This window comes from Pleurodeles waltl, chromosome 4_1 (genome assembly GCF_031143425.1).
Source record: "Pleurodeles waltl isolate 20211129_DDA chromosome 4_1, aPleWal1.hap1.20221129, whole genome shotgun sequence".
NCBI lineage: Eukaryota > Metazoa > Chordata > Amphibia > Caudata > Salamandridae > Pleurodeles > Pleurodeles waltl.
Genome location: NC_090442.1, coordinates 726,446,128 through 726,467,912, shown reverse-complemented (window position 1 = coordinate 726,467,912; position 21,785 = coordinate 726,446,128). Strand labels below are relative to the sequence as shown.

The 21,785-nt window shown below is 41.7% G+C and overlaps 1 protein-coding gene across 2 annotated transcripts in view; it reads left to right on the top strand.

Annotated features, from left to right (window-relative positions):
* Positions 1-21,230, top strand: part of PLXNA4 (plexin A4) — an 845,630-nt gene extending 824,400 nt beyond the window's left edge. For both annotated transcript variants that reach the window (XM_069229312.1, XM_069229313.1), the window contains exons 31-32: positions 9,483-9,633; positions 18,984-21,230. In XM_069229312.1, coding sequence (XP_069085413.1) covers positions 9,483-9,633; positions 18,984-19,079 — 247 coding nt within the window. In that variant the 3' untranslated portion in view covers positions 19,080-21,230. The remainder of the gene's footprint in view (positions 1-9,482; positions 9,634-18,983) is intronic.
* Positions 21,231-21,785: the final 555 nt, after the last annotated feature.

The following is a 21,785-nucleotide window of genomic DNA, read 5'->3' as shown; positions in this document are numbered from 1 at the left end:
TCGATAAATAATTATTTTGGTTTGGAGCATTTTAGCATAATGCCTTGTAGGTCACTAATTAAGAACTCATACCACGTTTTATGGGTAAAGTTACATTCATAATTGGACACTAGCATGTTTGGACCTGACAGCTAAGTGTAGAGCACACATAGGTAAGAATTTCACAGAAGGTATCTCATGTCTTCCACATTAACTTGATTGTTTCATAGAGTTTCTGCATATTGTTGTAATTGACACCACACTGAGATACTGTGGTCATTGTAGACCAGAAGATTTCCAATTATACACAGCCATGAAACTTTTCTAAACCATCATGTCACTGCCCAATTTCCTTTTGTCCTGACAGGTCCCCAAACCCAGCAGATATCCCCTTGCTGCTTGTAGGATACCTGTCAGCTCCTTTGACTTCGCCGAATTGTGCTCCTAATTATAAAACAGTGGTTCCTGTTTCAGGCCTTTTTGGAGCGCAAAATGTCAAATTGAAGAAATTAAAAATGTAAATGACATCGTCTAATTAACCAGTTGACAGCGGAGCACAGCTGCACATGACAGTGACTGATTGCCTCCCTTAAACCTTGTCCACTAATATCCACAATTACACACTGGAAGAAGGACATCAAGAATTTCAAATTTGTTAAAGTGGCAGCGCCTACGTGGAATGGCTCAATCAGCTGAGCACAATGCCGAAACGGCATAGGGCTTGACATACTTTGTTGTTGCGCCTGATCATAGCTGCAGTCCAGCATTAATGGACTCTTTTTTCCAACAAAGGCAAGAAAAGGGATGAAACGTCAACTTGAAAGGACTCGGAAAGCGTTTGATCCTGTGCACCACGATGGGGTGCAGTTGAGTGGTATCCCTGTGCGCTGTCATCATTGATAACTCTATTAGCACATATTGTCCCAAGAGAAGGCATGGCTGCACAAAGAGCCGTCTCATTCACCTTCTCCTGTTAACTCAAATCAGCTCTTTATTTCCAGGATGTGCTCTTAAACAAGAAATTGATCACAATAGGAAAAAGAGATGCAATGCTAGTTACTTGGCTCCTGGTGACATCATCAACATGCCCTTGATGTGTATTGGTGCCTAGCGTGAAAATATTCAAACCAAAGAAATAGAATTTAATTAATTAGTTTAATTCCCAGTGTAAATGGGAAAAGCAGTGCAAATCTGGAGGAGAAAGACAAAATTGCATTTTTGATTGTAGACTGGGGAAAAAAGAGGGTGGCTTAAGTACTACAAAATACCTTTAGGCACAGTTGAAGCTTGCCAAAGGGTGCAGACCATTAGGGAAAATCAGCAAGCGGTGGGGTTTAGGGGAAAATGGGTGATTTGCAAGAAACCTGTTAGGTACATTACCCCCAGGTCCCTCAGTCCTCTTCCCATTTATTACTAATTGGAGATAACTCCCCAACAGAAAAAAAGAACACAAGAAATGCTGGGATATCCCCTCCCTAGCCCCTCACTCTGGTAGTACATAAGCTGTACCTACCTAGCATTCCACATGTTCTTTTTTTCTGTCTTCCGACAGTTCATGGATGTGAGGATGTCGTCCCTGCTGAGCTTGGGTGACGATTGTTCCTGGTGCGCTCCCTCCAGTCTGCTGGGCTTACTGGGGTGCACTGCTGTTTGCCTTTTGGTGGCCGCTGGGCGGACCTTTATTTGAGTTGGCTCGCTGGTGCAATGCTGCCTTGTCCTGCTGGATGGTATAGCTCCTGCTTCCTGGCTCCGGCCCTCTGGGACGTCATGATCCTGTTGCTGTGCCCTCCCTTGGAGGGCCATAGGCACGGTTTCCGGTTGGTGGTGGTCCGCTGTGCTTGTCTCCTGGGCGGCTGGGAGATGTGTGGTGACTGCAGGAAGCATGGAGCTTGCCCGACTTCCTGCTCAGGCGATGTTGTTACCACGCGTGAGCGAGGAAGCACTTTCCGGATGGACAGACGGAAGTTCCGGGAGTGAGTACCGCTTGGCGGTTTTCTCTGTTTCTTTCCGGGTAGGATGATGATCTTTCCGGAGGCATCTTGCTCCTGCTTATGGGCCCTCGTGTTGCGAGGTCAGGGTCTGTGCTGGGCATCTCTACCCTTCTTCTCTGCTCATATTTTTCCTTGCTCTTTTTTTCTTGTCCTTTCCAGCAAGCTTATTTAGAAGCGGCTTGTGTTTGACATGCCTCTTTTTGCAACGTGCAACATTGCCACTTGCATTATTCATTGCTTGGAGAATGGTTGTATGGGATTAGTCGCTACCTTAGATTATGTACGTTACGTTCATGCATGACAGTCATATTTATACTACGTCTACTGGTACACGGGAATAGACAGACATTATTCAAGTCATGTTTCCCAGCTACATTGGACAAGCGAACACATGGGTACTGCTTGGCGGTTTCTCTGTTTCTTTCCAGGTAGGGTGTCGTTATTTCCGGAGGCATCTTGCTCCTGCTTACAGGCCATCACGTAGCAAGGTCAGGGTCTTTGCTTGGCATCTCTGGTGCTCATTGCCTCCCTTCATTTCTTGCTTTCCTAGGCCCTGCCTTATGGGCATTGGCTCAGCAGTCTCCATCCTGCATGGTGGGCGGACGCCTGCCGGGGCCCTTGCTCCCACTCTGGTCCTTTCCGGCTTGCCCCTGGGCAAGGGCTCCTCCACAGTGGGCCCCCATGGGGTGTGATGTTCGGTCTGTGGTGGGCACGCAGCTCCCCCCTTCCAGGGGGTATGGCCGTTCTTGTATCATGCCCCGTCGTCCATTTGTCTTCCTGGTGTCATTGCCTCTTGCCTGGCCATTGTGGCTTTTCTTCCTGATCCTTTTTGGGGGTCACAGTCACGGTTTTCCACTATGGGAGGCTAGGGTCCAGGGGTCTCTGTCTTGGTCCCCTCCTTTCCCTCCTGTTGTCCTCCTCCCTGCTGGCAGATGTTACTGTGTGAGGTTTATTTTTTTTCCCCATGCCTCTTTTTTGTTGGTGTTCTCTGGCTGGTCACGTTTGCAGGCCCTCGCACGGTGGTATGGGGGTTCTGCTATGGGTTTCTCCATGATTTTTCCCCTCTTGTGCTTCGCAGACTGTTGCCTTTTCCCTTGCTCCTAAGTGTGGCGCTGCCTGTTTCTCTGGCCACCGATGTTGTTTTGCTTCCTGTTGTGGTCCGGGGTCTGAGGTGAGGCTTCTGTCCTGGTTTTCAGTTATCAGTCCCTCACGTGAGGAGTATTGTTCTGTGCTGCCCCTCTCTGCTCCTTTTTTTGCTTGCTCTTTTATCCTGAGGCTGGGGTGGTTCCCTGTGGGGTTTGACCCTTGGCCACTGTTCCTGGCACATATGGTGCTGGTTCTTTTGCTGGTGTAGTCGGGTGGTTGCTCTCTATGTTACCCTTCTTTTGAGTGCTTTTTGCCCTATCTGGGCACCTCGTGGGGCCTTCCGGGCTGCCCCTGGTGCAGTCTTCACTTAGCAGGGTTTGACGGGTCCTGCTTTGTATGTGCGGCCTTGGGTCACCTCCTGAGCCTGCCTTGGGCTATTGGGGGTCCCTAAGCGTTTTGTGTGGCTTTCCTGTCGCCTGTAGCTCACTGTCCCTGCCTCTTCTGTTGTTTGTTTGTGGTTCCTCTCAGGTGGGCTTTTCTTTGCAGGCGCTCATCCGCCTCTTTCTTTTTTCCATCTCCCTTCTCCGGGCTGCTTCCCAGGCAGTGCTTGCTGTGTGCTGTGGGTTTGTGTCCTGTTCTCGGGACTACTGTTTTCTCACAGGTATCCCCACACCGGGGCGGGGTCCTGTCCCTCTGTTAGTGCACCGCATGTTCATGGGGCACCCGGTGCTAAATCGTTCATAGACGACCTGATTCTGGTTCTGGGTTTCATAAATAGCAGAGCAGCTACCTCCCTGTGATTTATTGCAAGTCATCCTTTGAGCTAAGCTTTTGTCTCTGTCCATGGGTGCCAGTGTACCCTATTTCTGCCTTGCGTCTGGAGCATCCTCTGGGGAGTGTTTGCTTGTTCCTGGTTTCCTCCGGGGGTTGTGGTTTTACTTTTCCATGGGGTTGGCTGTGGGGGGCCTTGGTGGCTTCCCTTTCCTTTCGTTCTGCTCCTGAGGTGGCTCTCTATCTCTTTGTTGTCTGGCATGGGCTGCTGTGTTTGGTCTTCCCCGGTTTTTGTGGTAGCTGTGATGTGTTTTTGTCTGCACACCTTTGCTTTTGCTCCTGTGTATCTCTGGAGGTTGCTCTTTTTTGGTGTTTGCTTGCTTTGCCCTCTCTTTGGTTTGGGGGCAACAGGTCCTGGGTGCTCATGGTTCTGGGGTGCCTGTCTTGTCTTTTTCTGCCTTTGGAGTGTTTTTTTGTGTGTTGGCTCTTCCTTGTTCCTGGGGTTCCTTTTTTGGTTCCATTGGTTGCGCTGCTTCATCTTCCTGCCTTGGGTTCTCGGGATGTGGCCGTCTCCAATTGGCCTTTTCCTTCCTGGCTCTGCCTGGGTTTTTGTGGTTGGATCATGCCCAGGGTTTTTTTTTGTTGGGGGGGTGGGGAATGGGTTCCTCTCCTGCGCTGTCTGGTAAAATGGCTTTGGTGTTGTTTGGTCTACCTCCTCTGGATGTGCTCTTGTGCTCGTCTTCGACAGCTGGTTCCGGTCTTATTGGATCAATCTTCCTCTATTCCCCTTTTTTGTGCTCTGCCGTGCTGCTGGTGGTGGTTCTCTGCGTCTTGGGTCTGGCCCTGCCGCTTCCTTTCTACTTTGCGCTTGGCAGCTGTTTTGGCCTGGGGGTTCGGACTGGAGTCTATTGGCTCTTTCCTTGTTGGAATTCCTGTGGTGTTTTGTTTTGGTGTTCCTTCTTGGGGTATTCTGTTTGCTCTGTCCAGTTTCAGAAGGCTGGTTTGGCCTGCTTGGGTATTCTCCGATCAGTGATGATTGGGATAAGGACTGAGGGACAATGTTCTATTACTTACTGATAATCTTCATTACTCCTGTTCCTGTTGTCCTCATCCCCTTCATCACGCCCCACCCTCCCATGCTGCTGACCTTCTGTTGGTAGTGCAGGCATAATGCTGGGTAGGTACAGCTTATGTACTACCAGAGGGGGGCAGCGGGGGGCTGGGGAGGGTATATCCCAGCATTCCTCATGTTCTTTTCTTTCTGTCGTGGAGATAGTTATCTCCAATTAGTGATGAATGGGATGAGGACAACAGGACCAGGAGTAATAGAACATCACAAGACTAAAAGGATGAAAGTGAAAACCAGAAAACTAAACAAGAAATACAAAAATAATAACACTGAGGCAAGCTATAGCAAGCCCAGCTATATAGGAAGTCATAATGTACCTTCTGCCCTTTTTTGTGGAGCTTTTTTATTTGGGGGAAAAAAACTTCTACAGTCTTGTAAATCTTATACGATTGGAAAAGTTTAAAAAGCAGGTGAACTCTGCTGCAAAATGTAGGGTTTTCAGAGAGAAAAAACAAACAAAATGTACTTTTTGTTGCAGAAAATGCATTAAAGTATTTTTTTTTTCAGGAAAAAATCCTTTGCAAATTGTTTTACAGCAAATTTCACCAATAGGCAAAACTATGCAGGTTTTAAATTTGTATGCATGTTCTGTATACTGGGCCACTTCCAAGGACTGATAAAAGTGGTGTAGATTCGGGATTACATTTTCCCTATTCTTGTGAGGATCCTTGCTGTGTGCTGTCGTTTTTGTACTGAATAATGTGACATATGGTATCCTGTCACTTACTGCTTTCTAGGAGTTTTCCAGAAGTTATTTGGATTATTCTGTCCTTGACTAGGAGAGATCTGATTGTAAAGGTATACACGTTTTGTTGTCCATCTCTAAAGGTTGGCCTGTCATTCAAAGGGCAGCTTTGAGTACTCTCCATTTTGACACTCATGATAGATCTCTCATGGTTTTACTTGACGTTCTCCAGATATTTTCAATACTTCCTCACTGAAGCTCAAGATGATTTGCTCATTCCTCAAGCCCAGTACCAATTTGTCACGATGACTAAGGGGCCGGGAACTGTGAAGCTTAAATGTGCTCTAAAGTGTCATGTTCAATAATAGTATAATGGAGAATTTGGTCCATTAACTTTGTTAAAAAAGGGCACATTTTGGACCCCTACATTGGATGGATTCACACCTTTCTTTAAAATAAATCTTCCTTTAAAATAAATGGCTGTCAACAACTGGACAATTATGTTATTATGATATTAAAGACTCCACAGAGTATCCTGTATTTGATTGACTGTGTAATTCTGTGACTGATGATCACGTTTCAGCATATAGATCTACCAAACCTTTCTCAAGCAGCTGTTTGCTCATTTCCTCTGACCAACAGGATTTCTGTGTAGCGAGTAAATTCTCTCACAACTGATGTCAATATACTTAGGCTCAGCTAGAGAAGCTCATTTGTGATCTTCACTAATTCCAATTCAGTATTTTGAAAAGAGACTTGAATGTCCTTAATTCTATCCTGAACAAATATTCAAGTCTACTGTTCCCTCCCACACGTGTGGACAAGGTAATGCAGAAACGTGTGTGAAAGCTTCCTCTTCAAGAATGAGCACAGGATCTCTTCTGTAGGTGCTTATTAGCAAAACAGACTGTCTTCCTGTGGGTTCCGCTAATTTGCCCATGGGGCTTTGAATGTTACCATAGATTGGCTAATGTCAATGCTCATTCAACTGTATATAATGCTGTCATTCTTAGTGTATATAATATCTTCAAAACGGCTCTGATGATAAGTCATATTAGCCAACACTGAAATCATGTTAGCGTTTAACATTATTAATTAGCATAGTGATAGCACAGCCCAGCAAATATCCTCAGGCACATCTTTAGCGATCCCAACTTATACTATACGATTTGCAAATGTGCATTAGCAATATTAATATGACTCTCTGGTCCGATGGTGGGTGATCATCCACGAGAAGTCCCCACGAGCCTGAGACACAGTGAAATGGTGCCCTTTGATCCTCGGTTTTCAGCAGTTTGTGTGAGGGAGGATGAACCATTCTTTCAGATCCATGGCAGAACATAAAATCTCACACACATTTGTGCAGGCAAGGGGAGCAAATTAATTAAGATAAATTGTGTTTGTAGGAGGCTGGCCTTGTTTTTAGTGGGTACCTTGGGCACTTACACCTAATACCAGGTCCAGTTATCCTTTAGTAGTGAAATGTAGTGGTGTTCCAGCAGCTTAGGCTGATAGAGGTAGCTATAGCAGAGCAGCTTAGGCTAAACTAGGAGACATACAAAGCTCATGCAATACCACTTATAGTTACACAGTACTTATACACAAGTAAAGACAATACTCAGTGTTACCAAAAATAAAGGTATTTATTTGGATGACACAGTATCAAAAATATCTTAGAGACAATACTCCTTCTGGAGGTAAGTATTATACACAATATAATACCACCCTCTGTGTCCTTAGGAGCATGCTCGTCATTGTGAGAGGAGTCCCAGGGTACCGGCCGTCATCATGGAAGGTGCCTGCTTGGAGCAGGGGAGTGACTCCGTCACTCCACGGGAGATTTCTTCGGTTCTTCTGGTACACAATGAAGACATGGAGTCCCTAGAGCACGCCCACTGTGGAAACTGTTGCAGTTGTTGACTTGGAGCTGAGGTTGCTGAAGAAAAGTGTCTCTTGTAGACACTTTGTTGCAGTTAGAGCATTTCTTGGAGCAGGCTGCAGTTGATCCAAGGTCAGAAGAGTCTGAAGTTATTGCAGAGGATTCCTAAAGGAAACCTGCAAGCAGAATCTGAAGAGAACCCACAAGAGAGACCTAAATAGCCCTGAGAAGGGGGGTTGGCTACCTTATCAGGTATGGACCTATCAGGAGGGGTCTCTGAAATCACCTGCTGGCACTGGCCACTCAGAGCCCTCCAGAGTGCCCCCACACCTTGCAAAGCAAGATGGCTGAAGTCTGAGACACACTGGAGGAGCTCTGGGCACTCCCCTTTCCTTTGTCCAGTTTCCCGCCAGAGCAGAGGACAAGGGGTCCCTGAACCGGTGTAGACTGGTTTATGCAAGGAGGGCATCATCTGTGGCCTTCAAAGCATTCCCAGAGGCTGGGGGAGGCTACCCCTCCCCAGCTTGTAACACCTATTTCCAAAGGGAGAGGGTGTAACACCCTACTCTCAGAGGAAATGCCCAGACCCCAGGAGGGCAGAACCCTATCTGTGAGGTGGCAGCAGCTGTAGTGCAAGCCTCAGAGAGCTGGTTTGACAGTACTGGGGGTCTATGGTGGAGCCCCCAGGATGCATGGAATTGGCTCCCCAATACCAGATTTGGAATGGGGGGGACAATTCCATGATCTTAGACATGTTACATGGCCATATTCAGAGTTACCATTGTGAAGCTACATATAGGTATTGACCTATATGTAGTGCACACGTGTAATGGTGTCCTCGCACTCACAAAGTCCGGAGAAATGGCCCTGAACTATGTGGGGGCACCTTTGCTAGTGCAAGGGTGCCCTCACACTTAGTAACTTTGCACCTAACCTTCAGCAAGTGAAGGGTAGACATATAGGTGACTTATAAGTTACTTAAGTGCAGTGAAAATGGCTGTGAAATAGTGTGTGCACTATTTCACGCGGGCTGCTATGGCAGTTGTGTGTAAGGGTTTGTCTGAGCTCCCTATGGGTGGCAAACGAAATGCTGCAGCCCATATGGATCTCCTGGAACCCCAATGCCCTTTGTACCTAGGTACCATATACTAGGGACTTTTAGGGGGGGGTCCATTATGCTAATAGAAATTGGTAAATTAAGTCACTGGCCTACAGTGACAAATTTAAAAGCAGAGAGAGCATAAGCGCTGAGGTTCTGGTTAGCAGAGCCTCAGTGACACAGTTAGGCACTACACAGGCATACACATTAGGCCATAAACTATGAGCACTGGGGTCCTGGCTATCAGGATCCCAGTGACACAGTAAAAACACACTGACACACACTCGCAAACAGGTCAAAAGTGGGGGTAACCATGCTAGAAAGAGGCTACTTTCTCACAGTGTTCTATACTCATCACCGCACAACAGCATAATAGCAAGAAAGATTATCAATACTGTGCACCCTACTAAACATCCTGGAATAATAGTAATGATGGGTACACACATTCTCAGTTTAGAGGTTTGCAATGAAGTACGTTATTGATTTCACCAAGTATCCTGTCTACATCAGAACAGGATTCATTCTCTGTACAGATGCCACAAATCATCTCCAATGATAGAAGAAGGACCAAGGCAGAGCATGCAAACTGCAGAAGAGTTGGTGAAATATTATGAAATATGGGTCATTGCCTGGTGGGGGGATGACCTAGTACACTTGATTCATTGGAAACCTGAGACACCACCATCTATTGCTTCAGACTGCAGAATTGATAAGCAAATACAAATCATAGAAAATGCCATCCAACAAGCCCTGATATTGGAATGTGTTGTATTAACTGTGTTTACAAAGGATGTTGCTGGAATTGTCACTGCGTTGACTGTAGCAAAAGATGTTTGCTAACGTGTACTATTCACCCTCTTTAGGTACTATTCAGACATTAGCAAAATGCAGCCTATCAGTGATCAGGACATGAACGCCTATTTGGCCGAACAGTCTCGCATGCATATGAATGAATTCAACACCATGAGCGCCCTTTCTGAGATCTACTCCTACGTGGGAAAATACAGTGAAGAGGTGAGGCAGAGCTCAAGCTCACAACCACTGCTTAGTTGTTGTCAATGCTTTAAAAAAAAAATGTTTTAGCACCTTTAACTCTGTCCATAACGTGTTCTTCTTTAACCTGATCCAAAAAATAAATACCTGACTCCACTGAATTGACAGAATACTCTCATTAACAGGGAACCAGGGATATTTAAGTCTAAATTAACAATAATTGGTTATTAACAAATAATAAATGGAGGTCCTGTGGATTAGTGATCCCTCCCTTCAACTATCCCATCTCTTGACCTCCAGTTCTAGAAACTACACTTGTTCTAGTACCTAAAGTATGCACGAAAAAATATGTTTGACTGGGTTATGAAGTCCAGTTTTGGGTAACATATGTGGAGTTATTGTCTTATGATCTTGAGAAAATGACAATATATATAGACAACAAGCATGTCTTTTGATCACGGCTATCATTCTGCCTGTGCTCGATTATACCAAGGCAGCCAGTTTAGACACATCAATCTGACTTCTTCCAAACCTGCACATAATTCAAAATAAACAGATTTTAAATGCTCTGAATCTGACACCTAAATTCAAATTCAGAGCCAGTCAATTGCACACACAGCACTTATTCCACATTATCTCCAATGCTGTGCAATTCAAAAGTCTGTGTCTAATACACCGGTAAATTTAATGAAGTCCCCTTGTATTTATGCAGTCAGGGCACAAACTGACTCACATGTTCAAATTTGCATTGCAAAATAATTTGACCATTCACTGGCATCACACAAGAGAGAGAGGAGCTAGGGTCCCATAAGAACTGAGACACAAGTATAGATTGCCTTATGAGGCTGTGAAACTTGCTGAGGCATTTAAAGGGCTTCTAAAAGCCCACATGCCCCAGACCACTTTTGACTGGCTTTTCCAGCTAAACTATTTCAGTAGCAATGTGCTCCGAGAGTGGGGTTGACATCATGCAACCAAACACAATGTTTATTGTTTTTACTGTACCAATCAAAGTAAACATTAACATTACATTTTCTAATGGTCTTTAAGAAAGGCCAGAGTTACCTGCAGCCAAAGTGCAAGCTTCAGTTGGTCTGTTCTGAGCTCATCATAAATTTCTCCATCAGATAATGTGGTTCATGATACTGGATAATATGAACAATCTTGAACAATCTTAAGTGATTTATCATGAAGAAATATGTAGACAAACATAGATACAAATGTAAGCAGGATGACTTGTCATTATAATGCAGATTATACGATGAAAACTTAATGGATTAAATAAGTGAAAATTTTAAAGTGATCTTTTGGTTCATTGTTCCTCTCACCTGTGAATGATCTCAACAATGTGCACTCTTAAAATGGCAAGATATAGTCAGAGATGAATATATATTATCAAAATAAAAGCACCTATAACTCTCAGACCACAAACTGTAAGGTGTCAAAATTATCACCATCGAGTATCTAATTTCTTGTAGACATTCAGTGGAAAATAAATATTCAGTCTATTTGATAAGCTTCATATTGCGGAAGTGTCCATTAAAATGGTACATATTATTGCTACTTAAAGATACTATTTGGATGCCTTTTTTAGTTGTAAAATTGTAATTAAATACTGAAAGTCTGTGCATTTTACATGCCCTTTATATCTGCCCAATGACCTGTTGTTTCTTTCTTTGCTCATATTCGGGCCTCCTTGCACCATCTTTCCGAAGTCCTGCTCCTCTTATTACATTTAATTATTAGACTATACTCTTTTGTCAGTAAAACCACAGGCAGAAAATACGGGTTTCATGTCCAGCAAATTTCTTATTCTTGCATCAATGTGTCATAGTAAATCAGAATATTCGCTTCTTAGACACTTCACCAACATGGTTTTGATATTAAGCCACAAGCACCTTGCAAAGAGGCTGAATAGTGTCGACATGTGCAGCATGGCTGCCACCCTTCACACAGACTATTATAACAACTAGAAAGAATCAGCTCCCTTTGCCAAGGAGAATGGCAGTATGTACTGATGAGTTCCAGGTGCAATCATTTCCAGAAGTGGTTTGTTAGTATTTATAAAACCATTCCCCCAGTGGACAATACCATTAAAAACATCGTGTTCCATTCAGCTGCACAGATCCTGTTTCTTTTCTCACCTCCTACTGTTCTTATTTTGTCCAGGTGTTCCTCCTTGTTTGATTTTGTCTTTTCTGGAACCCTTTACTGCTCTCAACTCAGATTTTTTGTCTTCACGATGTTCCCCCTAAGCTCCAATGTCATTTTGGTGTCTTGCTCCTGTTCTCCGCTTCCCGTGTTTTTATCTTTGTGGTGGTTCCCCTGACTTGTTTCATTGTCCTTCATAATTATTTGGCGTTTTCATACTTTCTTACTTAGTTTTTTTAAACTGCAACTATTCTTTGTTTCCCTTTAATTGATCAGAGCATTTGACTAGTGGATCCAGTTGTGGCTCCCAGGCAATCCTTTGATAACACAGTGTTAAGTGAACAGCACCTCCTAGTTTGAAACAGACATCTGAAGAGTTGTCAACACTATCTACATGCCCATCCCTCTCTATGGTAGGAGAGTAGATGTTAACCAATGTTCAGAAGCCACTCTTCCCCAGGAAACCAAGGGTATTCTGAGCAGTATTGATTTTCCTTTGGGAGGACTGTTCATACTGGGGATGTAAGTGGCCTATGAGACTGGCATAGCTGAACACTTGAATCATTATTATCAAGATTCATCTGTCTCTGATGAAGGACCCACAGTCCGAAATGAGGAAAATGAAGGACACGAAATTAGTCTGTGAGACGATACTTTGAATGATTCCACAAGAAATCAATGATGACAAATAAGTGGTGTTTGCCTGATTTAATTCAATAAAGAAAAATGAGCTTTTAAGAACACATTGTTTGAAGTGGTATACTCATGAACTAAATAGGTTGACGCTGGGATCAGCACTTTTAGCAGTGCATCTCGGCAACTGTCTGTTGACAAATAGCAAGCTGCCCTGGGCAAAATGATTAAAACGTTAATTAGAACCAAAAGGAACTTAATATAGAGAAATAGTTCCTAGTTCCGAGTTTGTTGGAATTGAGGTGTCCTTTATTGCACCAGATGAAATACCCTGTGGTACATTATTTATCAGTGCAATAAAAAGTGCCTATTATAAGTTTTTGGGAAATAACATGCATATTGTGATGCTTACCACATGAGTGCACCTGGTACAGTAAATACCGTACAGTATTCACCAGTTTAATTCTGGCAGAAGAGATATTTTATGAACTCAGAAATACCACCAAATAAGTAATTCTGAGACCTGTACAAACAGGAGTGTATACAGTAGTTCGAATATATATATATATATATATATATATATATATATTTGAATTTAGTGCCAAAAGATCTGTGTTTTAAAGCATATTAGATCAGTAACTCAGAAAAATTTGGAAGAATATAAAAACTACTTCACATAGTGCTATGGAAGTCTTCTGCAAACGATTTAGTACAGAATGTATCTTGTTATGTCTTTTAAATTACATTTTCTCTTTAACGTTTGTAAGGCTTGTTCGTATTTAAACACTGTAATACACGGAACATTAGGGACTCTCCTCCAATGAATATGTGTAAAAGGTATTGGCAAATGGTGTATTTTTAAAGCATACTTGTCCAAACATGGTAGAGTTTAAACAATGTATTTACTGGACAAGGATTATATCTAGGTCTAGCAGCTTAGCCACAAGACCAAAAGTAACTGCACTACCAACCAGCGGCACCTTAAAAAAAATGCTGTTATACCTTTCAATTTATAGGTTTTCTTAACCTAACCATACTGTGATTTGCAGGCTTCTATAAAGCTCCTAGTATTCACCCTTGCCAAACGCGCTGGAGTCCTAGGTAGCACTTTAAAAGTTTTCACAATGCTCATTAGAACACTTCGTAAGCTTCCATAATTCCCTAGGAAGCCAGCAATCGCTTTTGCAATGTCATCTATCATTTTGCAATTTCACACATTCTCAAGTCAATACAGTTTGCAAACTTACTTTAGGCCAAATGACAAAGTTCATGATGCCCAATAAGCATATTTATGTTCATAGTGAATCATCTGACTCAGGTTGTTGGTTCCAAAAAAAGCTGCTATTATGCACACTTTAACAATTTCATAATACTACAATTAGTAGAATAATGGATGTTTTCTCACAAGCTGTGCCTTAGCCCACTGTGTGTTCCAATAGAACTCACCCTCAATGTTAAGTCAGTGGGTGGTTACAGAGTGAAACAGGAAAAGTTAATATTAGACCTTGAAGATAATATAAAAGCAGTCTGTAGTGGCCCTGCTCGCTTGGCAATACCATCACATTTTCTATTTTCTCTACACAAAACAGTGCTACTCTCTCCCATCTGCTGCATCCTATTGACTTCTACGAAGCTTGTAGATCCCGTTTGAGCGATCAAAAGCCACACTAAAGAGGTTGCAGCCTCATTTTCTTGAGTCCCATGAACATTGAAGATTTGTGTTTCTGCCTTGTCGGAACAATTGTTAGAGTAACAAATAGAAAGAATCTGTAAAGGCTCCAAAAGCTCTTCTTTACAACAAAATCGTTCGGGCAGTGTAGTACCAAAAAAATGAAACTGAGGTTTAGAATCACTAAGCAAATAAGTCAGCACACTGTTCCTAAATTACAGGTAAAGAGAAGATATACAGCACTTCTAGCTTTGCGTGTGTTTTGTTACAGTAGGGGAACATTATTTCCCAGACACTCTTCTTGTTTTTAACCTTGACCAAGACCCACCATTCACAATAAACTGCTTGTAGGGTGACTCCTGAGTCAATTTTAGTTTTTTCCAGCTCTCTGTCTCATTGAGTGGGTCTGAATTCTTTCCTACTTTCTTTGATGGCACGCATCCTAAAAGATCTCAGGCATAGAGCCCCTTCCACGGGCCATTAGGGCATTGCAACGCCAGCCCGAGGAGGAGCAAACCCGAGGATGAAGCATGACATCCAATTGATGTGTGAGGGTTTAGCTTCTAAAGCTAGAAGTGCCCCATATTTTCTCTTTACCTGTAATTTATTGTATTATTTCCATACCATTTGTTTAGGGAGATTGCACACTGGACCTATCCTAACCCTCCCTGTTCCCCATATATTGATATCAGAATCACTAAGACCACTGCCACAAATACTCTCGGGAGCTTGGACCTTTTTTATTAGGTGCAGGAGTTAGGTAACTGCTATAGTAGAAATAACACTCAGGCACGAAATGGTCACTGTTTTATTGGTCGTTATTTGAAGAAATGGAAGTCAAAATCAAGGTAAATTGCTGATGTCAATAAAAGTTACATTCAGTAAATTTTCTGCAATTACCCAGAAAGATTTAGTGATTGGGGTGCATTATAAGGGAAGGGCCTATGCTCGATATTTGATTAATCCTATGACACCTAACAAAAGCAGTGGGTCTGAGTATTTTTTATTAATGCATCCCTCATGTTGTGCCAGGCACATAGAAAGGAGTTTGTGTTTTAGAGGCCATAGCCTACTGGTGCACATACTACTAGAGGTACCCCCATCATAGGCAGATCATAATACTTTTAGGGAGACCTATGTGACCTTTCTTTTCTGTTCACTTTCTGTAGCTTTTAAAGTCCTTTAGAGGGTTTCCCCCATAGATATGTTCACCAAATTGCATATATTTGTTAATTTTTGCACAAACTTCAGTTTTGTGCAAAAAAAAAAAAAAACTTTCCTATTGCTAAAAAAGAGCACTGACTGGATATATATATATTTTTTTATACCAGATTTTATTAAGATTTTCAAATAGTCATTTCTCACATCTACATAGTAGACCCTTCCAGGGTTATTCTCAATAACATCTTATAAAGAGACGAAGCTTGTGAAATGTTCCGGTGTACAACTTACTAAATAATTAAATAACATTTAACATTCCCCCCTCCTGGGCCCTCCCCAACCCTCCCCCCAGAGAACCCTTGTTCAAATGTTGATATTGATCCTGGAGTAAACCCTGTAATTCTTAAGTGTAGTTTGGTAGCTTGGGTTAATGGTGACCTATTCCTCCTCGGATAATGATTTATTGATTGCTGATTCTAGAATTGCTGAATTCTGAGTCTCCTCTGAGTAAGCTCCTACTCTGAGAGTCAAAGGCTTCAAAGAGGTACTGCGCTCCCACTCCAGGGGCCTAGACAAGAGAGGTGAAATACTTCAGTTGTTACAATTCGGTTCCAGTGCCCTCTGGCTACCCTAGGACCTACTGACCCGGATTTCTGACAAGTAGTATAAAGTAGGTTCCTGTACTTGGTGGAGTCCTTGCACGAGGCAAATGAAAGCATCTAATTATTGACTGAAATTCATAAACGTTTTAAGGTAATCCTGTTGTTTAAAATGCGCTATTATGTGAGCAAGGGACAGGGCTGGACAAACTACAGAACCTGTTTGTTTGACAAATTCGTTTTTAGGGTACCAAACGCAGTTCACTCGTACAACATGTGTTGTGGTTTACAATGTGGAAGTTGAATTCCAAGCTTGGTACCTAAAAATTGGTCAAAAGATAAGAAAACATTGTTTCATCCCATGTTATAAACATTTACAGCTCTAAATATTGACAATAATACAGTAGAGCATTTCATAAATTACATCTGCTTAGTCCCTTACTTGAATTTATCATAAATTATTTATTATGCCTTTCTCATTTTTAAAAGCATATGCGCCTGTATGAAATGTATTCAGAATATCTTGCTATCACCCATAAAAAGGGTTATGAATTTAATTCGTAAAAGATATGCCTTTGAAGGATTTGTACCGCAGCATCCATTCACCCAAGAAAGGTGTTGTATTTATCCTAACTCTGCTGATTTTTTACCCACATACTTAGTACCTGCCTTTGTTCAGTGACCCCATAAATAGCAAGCTACTTTTTGCTGCAATCTGCGCCCTGCAACAATTATAACGATCATGCAAACATAATGACGATGCTAATAACCGAGGCAACATAATTAGCAATGCTATTCAGAGATAGCCTGCTTCATGTTCTCGAAAGAAATGAATACCACATATGGTGGAAATTACAGGGAAGTTATAATTAATATATTGAGAAACTTAAATACTGTAATTACTGAGAAGTTCAAATCCTTGGAGACAAAAATATTTCTCTTTGTCATGAGCGTTGCCTGTGTGTCAACAATGAAAAACATGTAATTGGCTCTTCCATAGGAGAAGCACAGTAGACAGCAAAGGACTGCAGATAGATCTTCATGCTTCATGATAATTTAAGGCACTTTTCATAGGTGCAGGGTTTTGGTGGGTTAAGACATGGCGCACTGGAGATGTATTAATTTATGGCGGGCACCTTTGCATTAAGTTTGCAGTCATTTTTCTGTCCAAATAACAAAGTCCATTTAATTACTAATGTTCATCTCTAGGATTGCAAGCAGAACTCGTCAGATATGATAATTATCACATCCACTAATATCCAACAATAAGGTGTTCATAGTTTACCGGATGTAGTTAAGTATGGCCTATTCTCCCTTTTTGGGGGTTTAACCTGCAGCTCTTGTTGATTACTACACCAAAATCATTGCGGTCTGGTAAATACCTCACCTTTTCACTGTGTGAAATTCCAGCCATTTTTTCACTTGCCAGTTAACAAAGTTTGTGAATTTTATGGCACCTGGCAATTACCACCAGTAATTAGGTCCCCTATTAATAATTAGAGCTCCACGTTTTATGGTATCCATTTTTTTAAAACTACAGATCTATCTTTTTTTTCATCTTAATGTTATTTATAGACACATTCTTTGTTAGGAAAGCAATTAGCTACCATTGGAATATTTACACATTTATCTAATAAATATAGCCTTCCACTTCAGTGATTGTAGGATATTTATACAAGATGTAGCCATAAATAAATACAATAAACATAATAGTACTCTCATGTGATACTGATATTACCTTTTTAGTTTAACTCCCTGGGCCATAACGGAGTACAACAACTGTCTTGTCTGTCATATGTGACAGAGAAAAGAGAGATTCTCAAAAGCAGACCCAATTTCTGTTGGAAAAAAACAAGCACAGAAGGGGAAACAAAGTATTCCATTTGTATTTGTCTATGAAATGTGCAAAAGTTATTTGAGCCCTAATCCTAATGCACTAGAGCAGTGGTTCCCAACCTTTTGATTTCTGTGGACCCTCACTTTAACATTAATGGAACCCAGGGACCCCCACTGAATCATCATTGGAATCCGGGGGCCCCCGCCTGAGTCATTACTGGAAGCTGGGGACCTAGTTTGTCAATATTTGTTAATATTTTTTATATTTTCTTAGCAGTCGTGGACCCCCCTTAGAAGGCTTCACAGACCCCCAGGGGTCCCCGGACTACAGGTTGGAAACCACTGCACTAGAGCGTCCCTACTGATTCAGAATCGTGTTAACAAATTCACCACAGACCCAATACAACTTTGAAATTAGAAATAAAATCCTCATAAATCTAAAAATATGTTTCTTTGATATTTGACTCATTTTGATTGTAGCTTGCACAAATGAAGTGAAATAAAGAGTCAAACGACAGTGGTTAAGACCGGGTTGTTCGATAGAGACTTGGCACCCTCAGTGCCCAGATACCCCCAGGGGTGACAGTGCTGTGCTTCACAAATGCTGATTTTAGTGAATACATTATTGTCATGTGAATATTCCATATTAAACAAATTATTATTTGTGCAAGCTGACTTACAATGCATTCACAATTCAAACTGTTTCAGTTTATGTCTTTACTCAGAAAGTGAAATAGGTCTTCCCAACCACACAGTGGAAGGCTAAACTGTTACGTTGTCCATCCTTCCCAGTCAGATATAGTAAATGTGACTGAGTTTACCAATAATAATGCCCATGATATACAGAGTTTCAAAAGAACAAAATGTGTTGTGGTTAGCACTATTTAAAAAGGGTGTGATTAGCTTTCAATAAATACAGAATGCACAGTGCACAAAAGTATGCCCAGATGAAGCTTGGATGTACTTGAATCAGTTATTTGTTGAGAGTGGGTAATGACTCCATTGTTGAGGAGATTCTCTTGAGGCATCTCTCAAAACCTAGCATGACGATCCCCATTACATTGTGATGTAGTGTTCTTTAAAGAGGTGACTCTTTAATTTTTCCTAAGTTAGTTCAGTGTTGGTGGTCCTGATGAACATGAGGATATTGTTCCAGATCCCGGGTGCATAGATGTTTCCTGTTTGTGGTGAAACATTTCGGTATGCCTCCATGTTGTTTAATCATTTACACAGTTTCTTTTTTCACTCTTGTGACATAAAACTTTGCTATGTATGAACACAATTTCCAATTGTAACAGTTTTCCCTTTTGTTTTCCCAATAGATCCTTACTGCTCTGGACCAAGACGGCCAGGCTGGGAAACAAAAACTTGCCTGCAAACTTGAAGAAGTCATTGGGCTCATGCGCATAGACAGCTGAAAACTGTCCTTCCAGGGTACCCTGGGAGTGATAAACCAAGCCGTGCCTCAGTCAAGATCATCATCTTTACCAAGTGCCAGCTTTGATAGGCTGGAAGCAGAGCTCCGCCCTCAATCCGCTCTTCCCTTCCTCCCTGTGAAATAACACTGGTAGCTTCCAGAAGTTCCACAGAAGAAGGTTGACTTCGAGACACAAAGACATTCAGGTGGAAGTCTCGGCTCACAGGTCCCCAGTCGCCTCATAATCAGTATCAGAAAGGGAAACCAGAAGGTTTAATCTGCTGTGTTGCTTGCTGCTTCCTTTGCCATCTCCTGGCATGATTGAAATATAAATTCAGTATTATGGGATCATAAATAGGAAACAAAAAACAGTTTTCAGTGGTGGGAGTGAAGCCTTATTCTGATAAGACAAGGCAGCTTTAGGTGGCCAGATCAGGTGATTTGGCCTGTGTCTCCCTAATTGTTATAAAGAGCAAAAAGCTCAAATAGTTGGAAATAATGACGACATTTCAGGCACCCCTTCATCCGTTTAGCTTTATTTGGACATTCTGTGGCTGCAGCATTTGATGTTGCTTTCAAATGGACAAAGAAACAAGCACATAGGTCAAAAATAAATTAGCCAGATCTTGTCAACTCAGTAGTGCAACGTTACAGTTACGTGTACAGTTGTTTTTGATGATCCTGGAGCAAAATCTGGTTGACATTCCTCTCACAAACAAACACGTACCTTTTCAAATATTGATATACCATTTCCTAAATAAAAGCTTACCCTGTAATGGATACAACTTCTGTTTTCGAGGAGTGAGCTGAAAGATGGCTGCAGGAAGGCGTACTTTGGCATATATTGCAAGGTCATGAGTTGGTAGTTTGCAGTCTTTATTGTCATGCCCCTGGGCATAAAATATATGAAAATGACTTAATCTCCAAAAAAAGAACTGTGAGGTCCTGCAGCAAACTGGTTGCCTTTTGCTGTCAACATGTGAGAGCCTTTCACAATACTATCTGGTCATTACTCAAACCTACCCCAGTCTATTGGTTCAGTGATTTGCAGTAGACAATTTCTGGGGCATCTAAAAGTGGATTTTCCAAAGGATCAAGCCTCTCACAGAAAAAACATGCCAGAAAATGTGTAAGATTTCAAAAGTATTTCACAATGGATCATTTTCAAACTTTTTTTTATTGTCTGATGAAACTGGTTCCAGAGCACAAGAATAAAACAAAGAAAACATAAAGAAATCAGCACAATTTGGAAAGAAGGCAGTCAAAATGATGGTGTCCTCGGATGACAGATACAACAAATACTTCTGGGGTTGACCCAAGCATTATGGGTTTCATATTGATTGTTTTTCTCATGTCCAGGGTATAAAGCAGCCTAACGGTTCCTCTCTATGGGATTATGAATGTCAGCAGACTGTGCTTATTCATGCTGTAACTGGACAAACCTCTGTACTCGGATCTTGATTTCACCGGTTGCTGTACCTGAAAATGCTGCGCTCTGCAGGAGAGATGGTTTTAATTCCCATAGAGTGCTTTGTGTGAAATGGTTTTAATTCCCATACTAAACATCAATTTTTTAAGCCTGTTAATACCTCGTCAATTAAATAAAACCTCGAATTTCTGATTAAGACGGTCTTCGCCAACTGATCTTTTGCTGCTCCTCATCTACCAAACAATTCAAGATTAACCCGCTGAATGGAAGCTGCGAACATTAAAGCAAGATCCTATCTTGAGCACCCCCAAGGGACCAGCTTGACTTCTATGCTGCCATTTTGTTTTCTGCTGAGTTGATTAATTTGTTTGACATCTGATCAATTCAATACGCACCTTATGTGGACACTTCAACCAAGGGACTAGGTGACCTTGAGAAGAGCGTACATATATTGATTTAGAGATTTAACGAGGAACGATGCTGGCAAGTAGAGCTGTATATCTTAGAAAAAAAGGTGCAGGAAAAAAAATAAAAACCAAAGGTTTTGAAGATGCAAGTGCCACAATGAGAAATGGGTCATATTTTCTTTATTTTCTCTAGAGGCTAGGATCACGATGACAAGCTGGCTGAAAGTGTGACTTGTGCTCCCCGGCATTGGATCTTTGCACATAGGTAAAAAAGTACTTACAGAAGAAAAACTGAAATAAATGTTTGCACAACTGCAGAAAGAAAGAGAAAGAGACTAAACAGAGAGAAATTGTAACAGTTCCCTAAACGTTTATTTTTCAATTATTGTGAATTAATTGTCACTACTGTCATTGTTATTACTTTTTCCATCCGGTACATCATTATTCTTTTTCTTCAAGAATCTTAAAAATGAACACCTCCGAATTCTTAAGAAAAAAGTTGAAAACGGAATAATAATCACTTCAACATTGAGCGTCGTAAGCTTTAAAGCTACCACACTGTCCTCCCACTGCTGTTTTTGTTTGTTTTTCTTTTTATATCTCTCATCCTTCTCTCCTGCCGTGAAATCTGCCAGATTTGTGCTGTGAATGTGTAGAGTTCTCCTGGATTCCCTGAGAGAGAACTTTGGCTTTCCATGACCTTTATTTTATTTTATTTTTTTAAATAAAAACGCATGTTAGTACAAGTTAAATCCGAGAAGTTAGGCAAACAAAACGCCTTGAAGATGATGTGTATGTGGTTCCTTTTTACATCCTTCCTCTTTCTTAATTTTTCCATTGTTCTTTTTTAAGAGGATTGTTGTACTTCTGT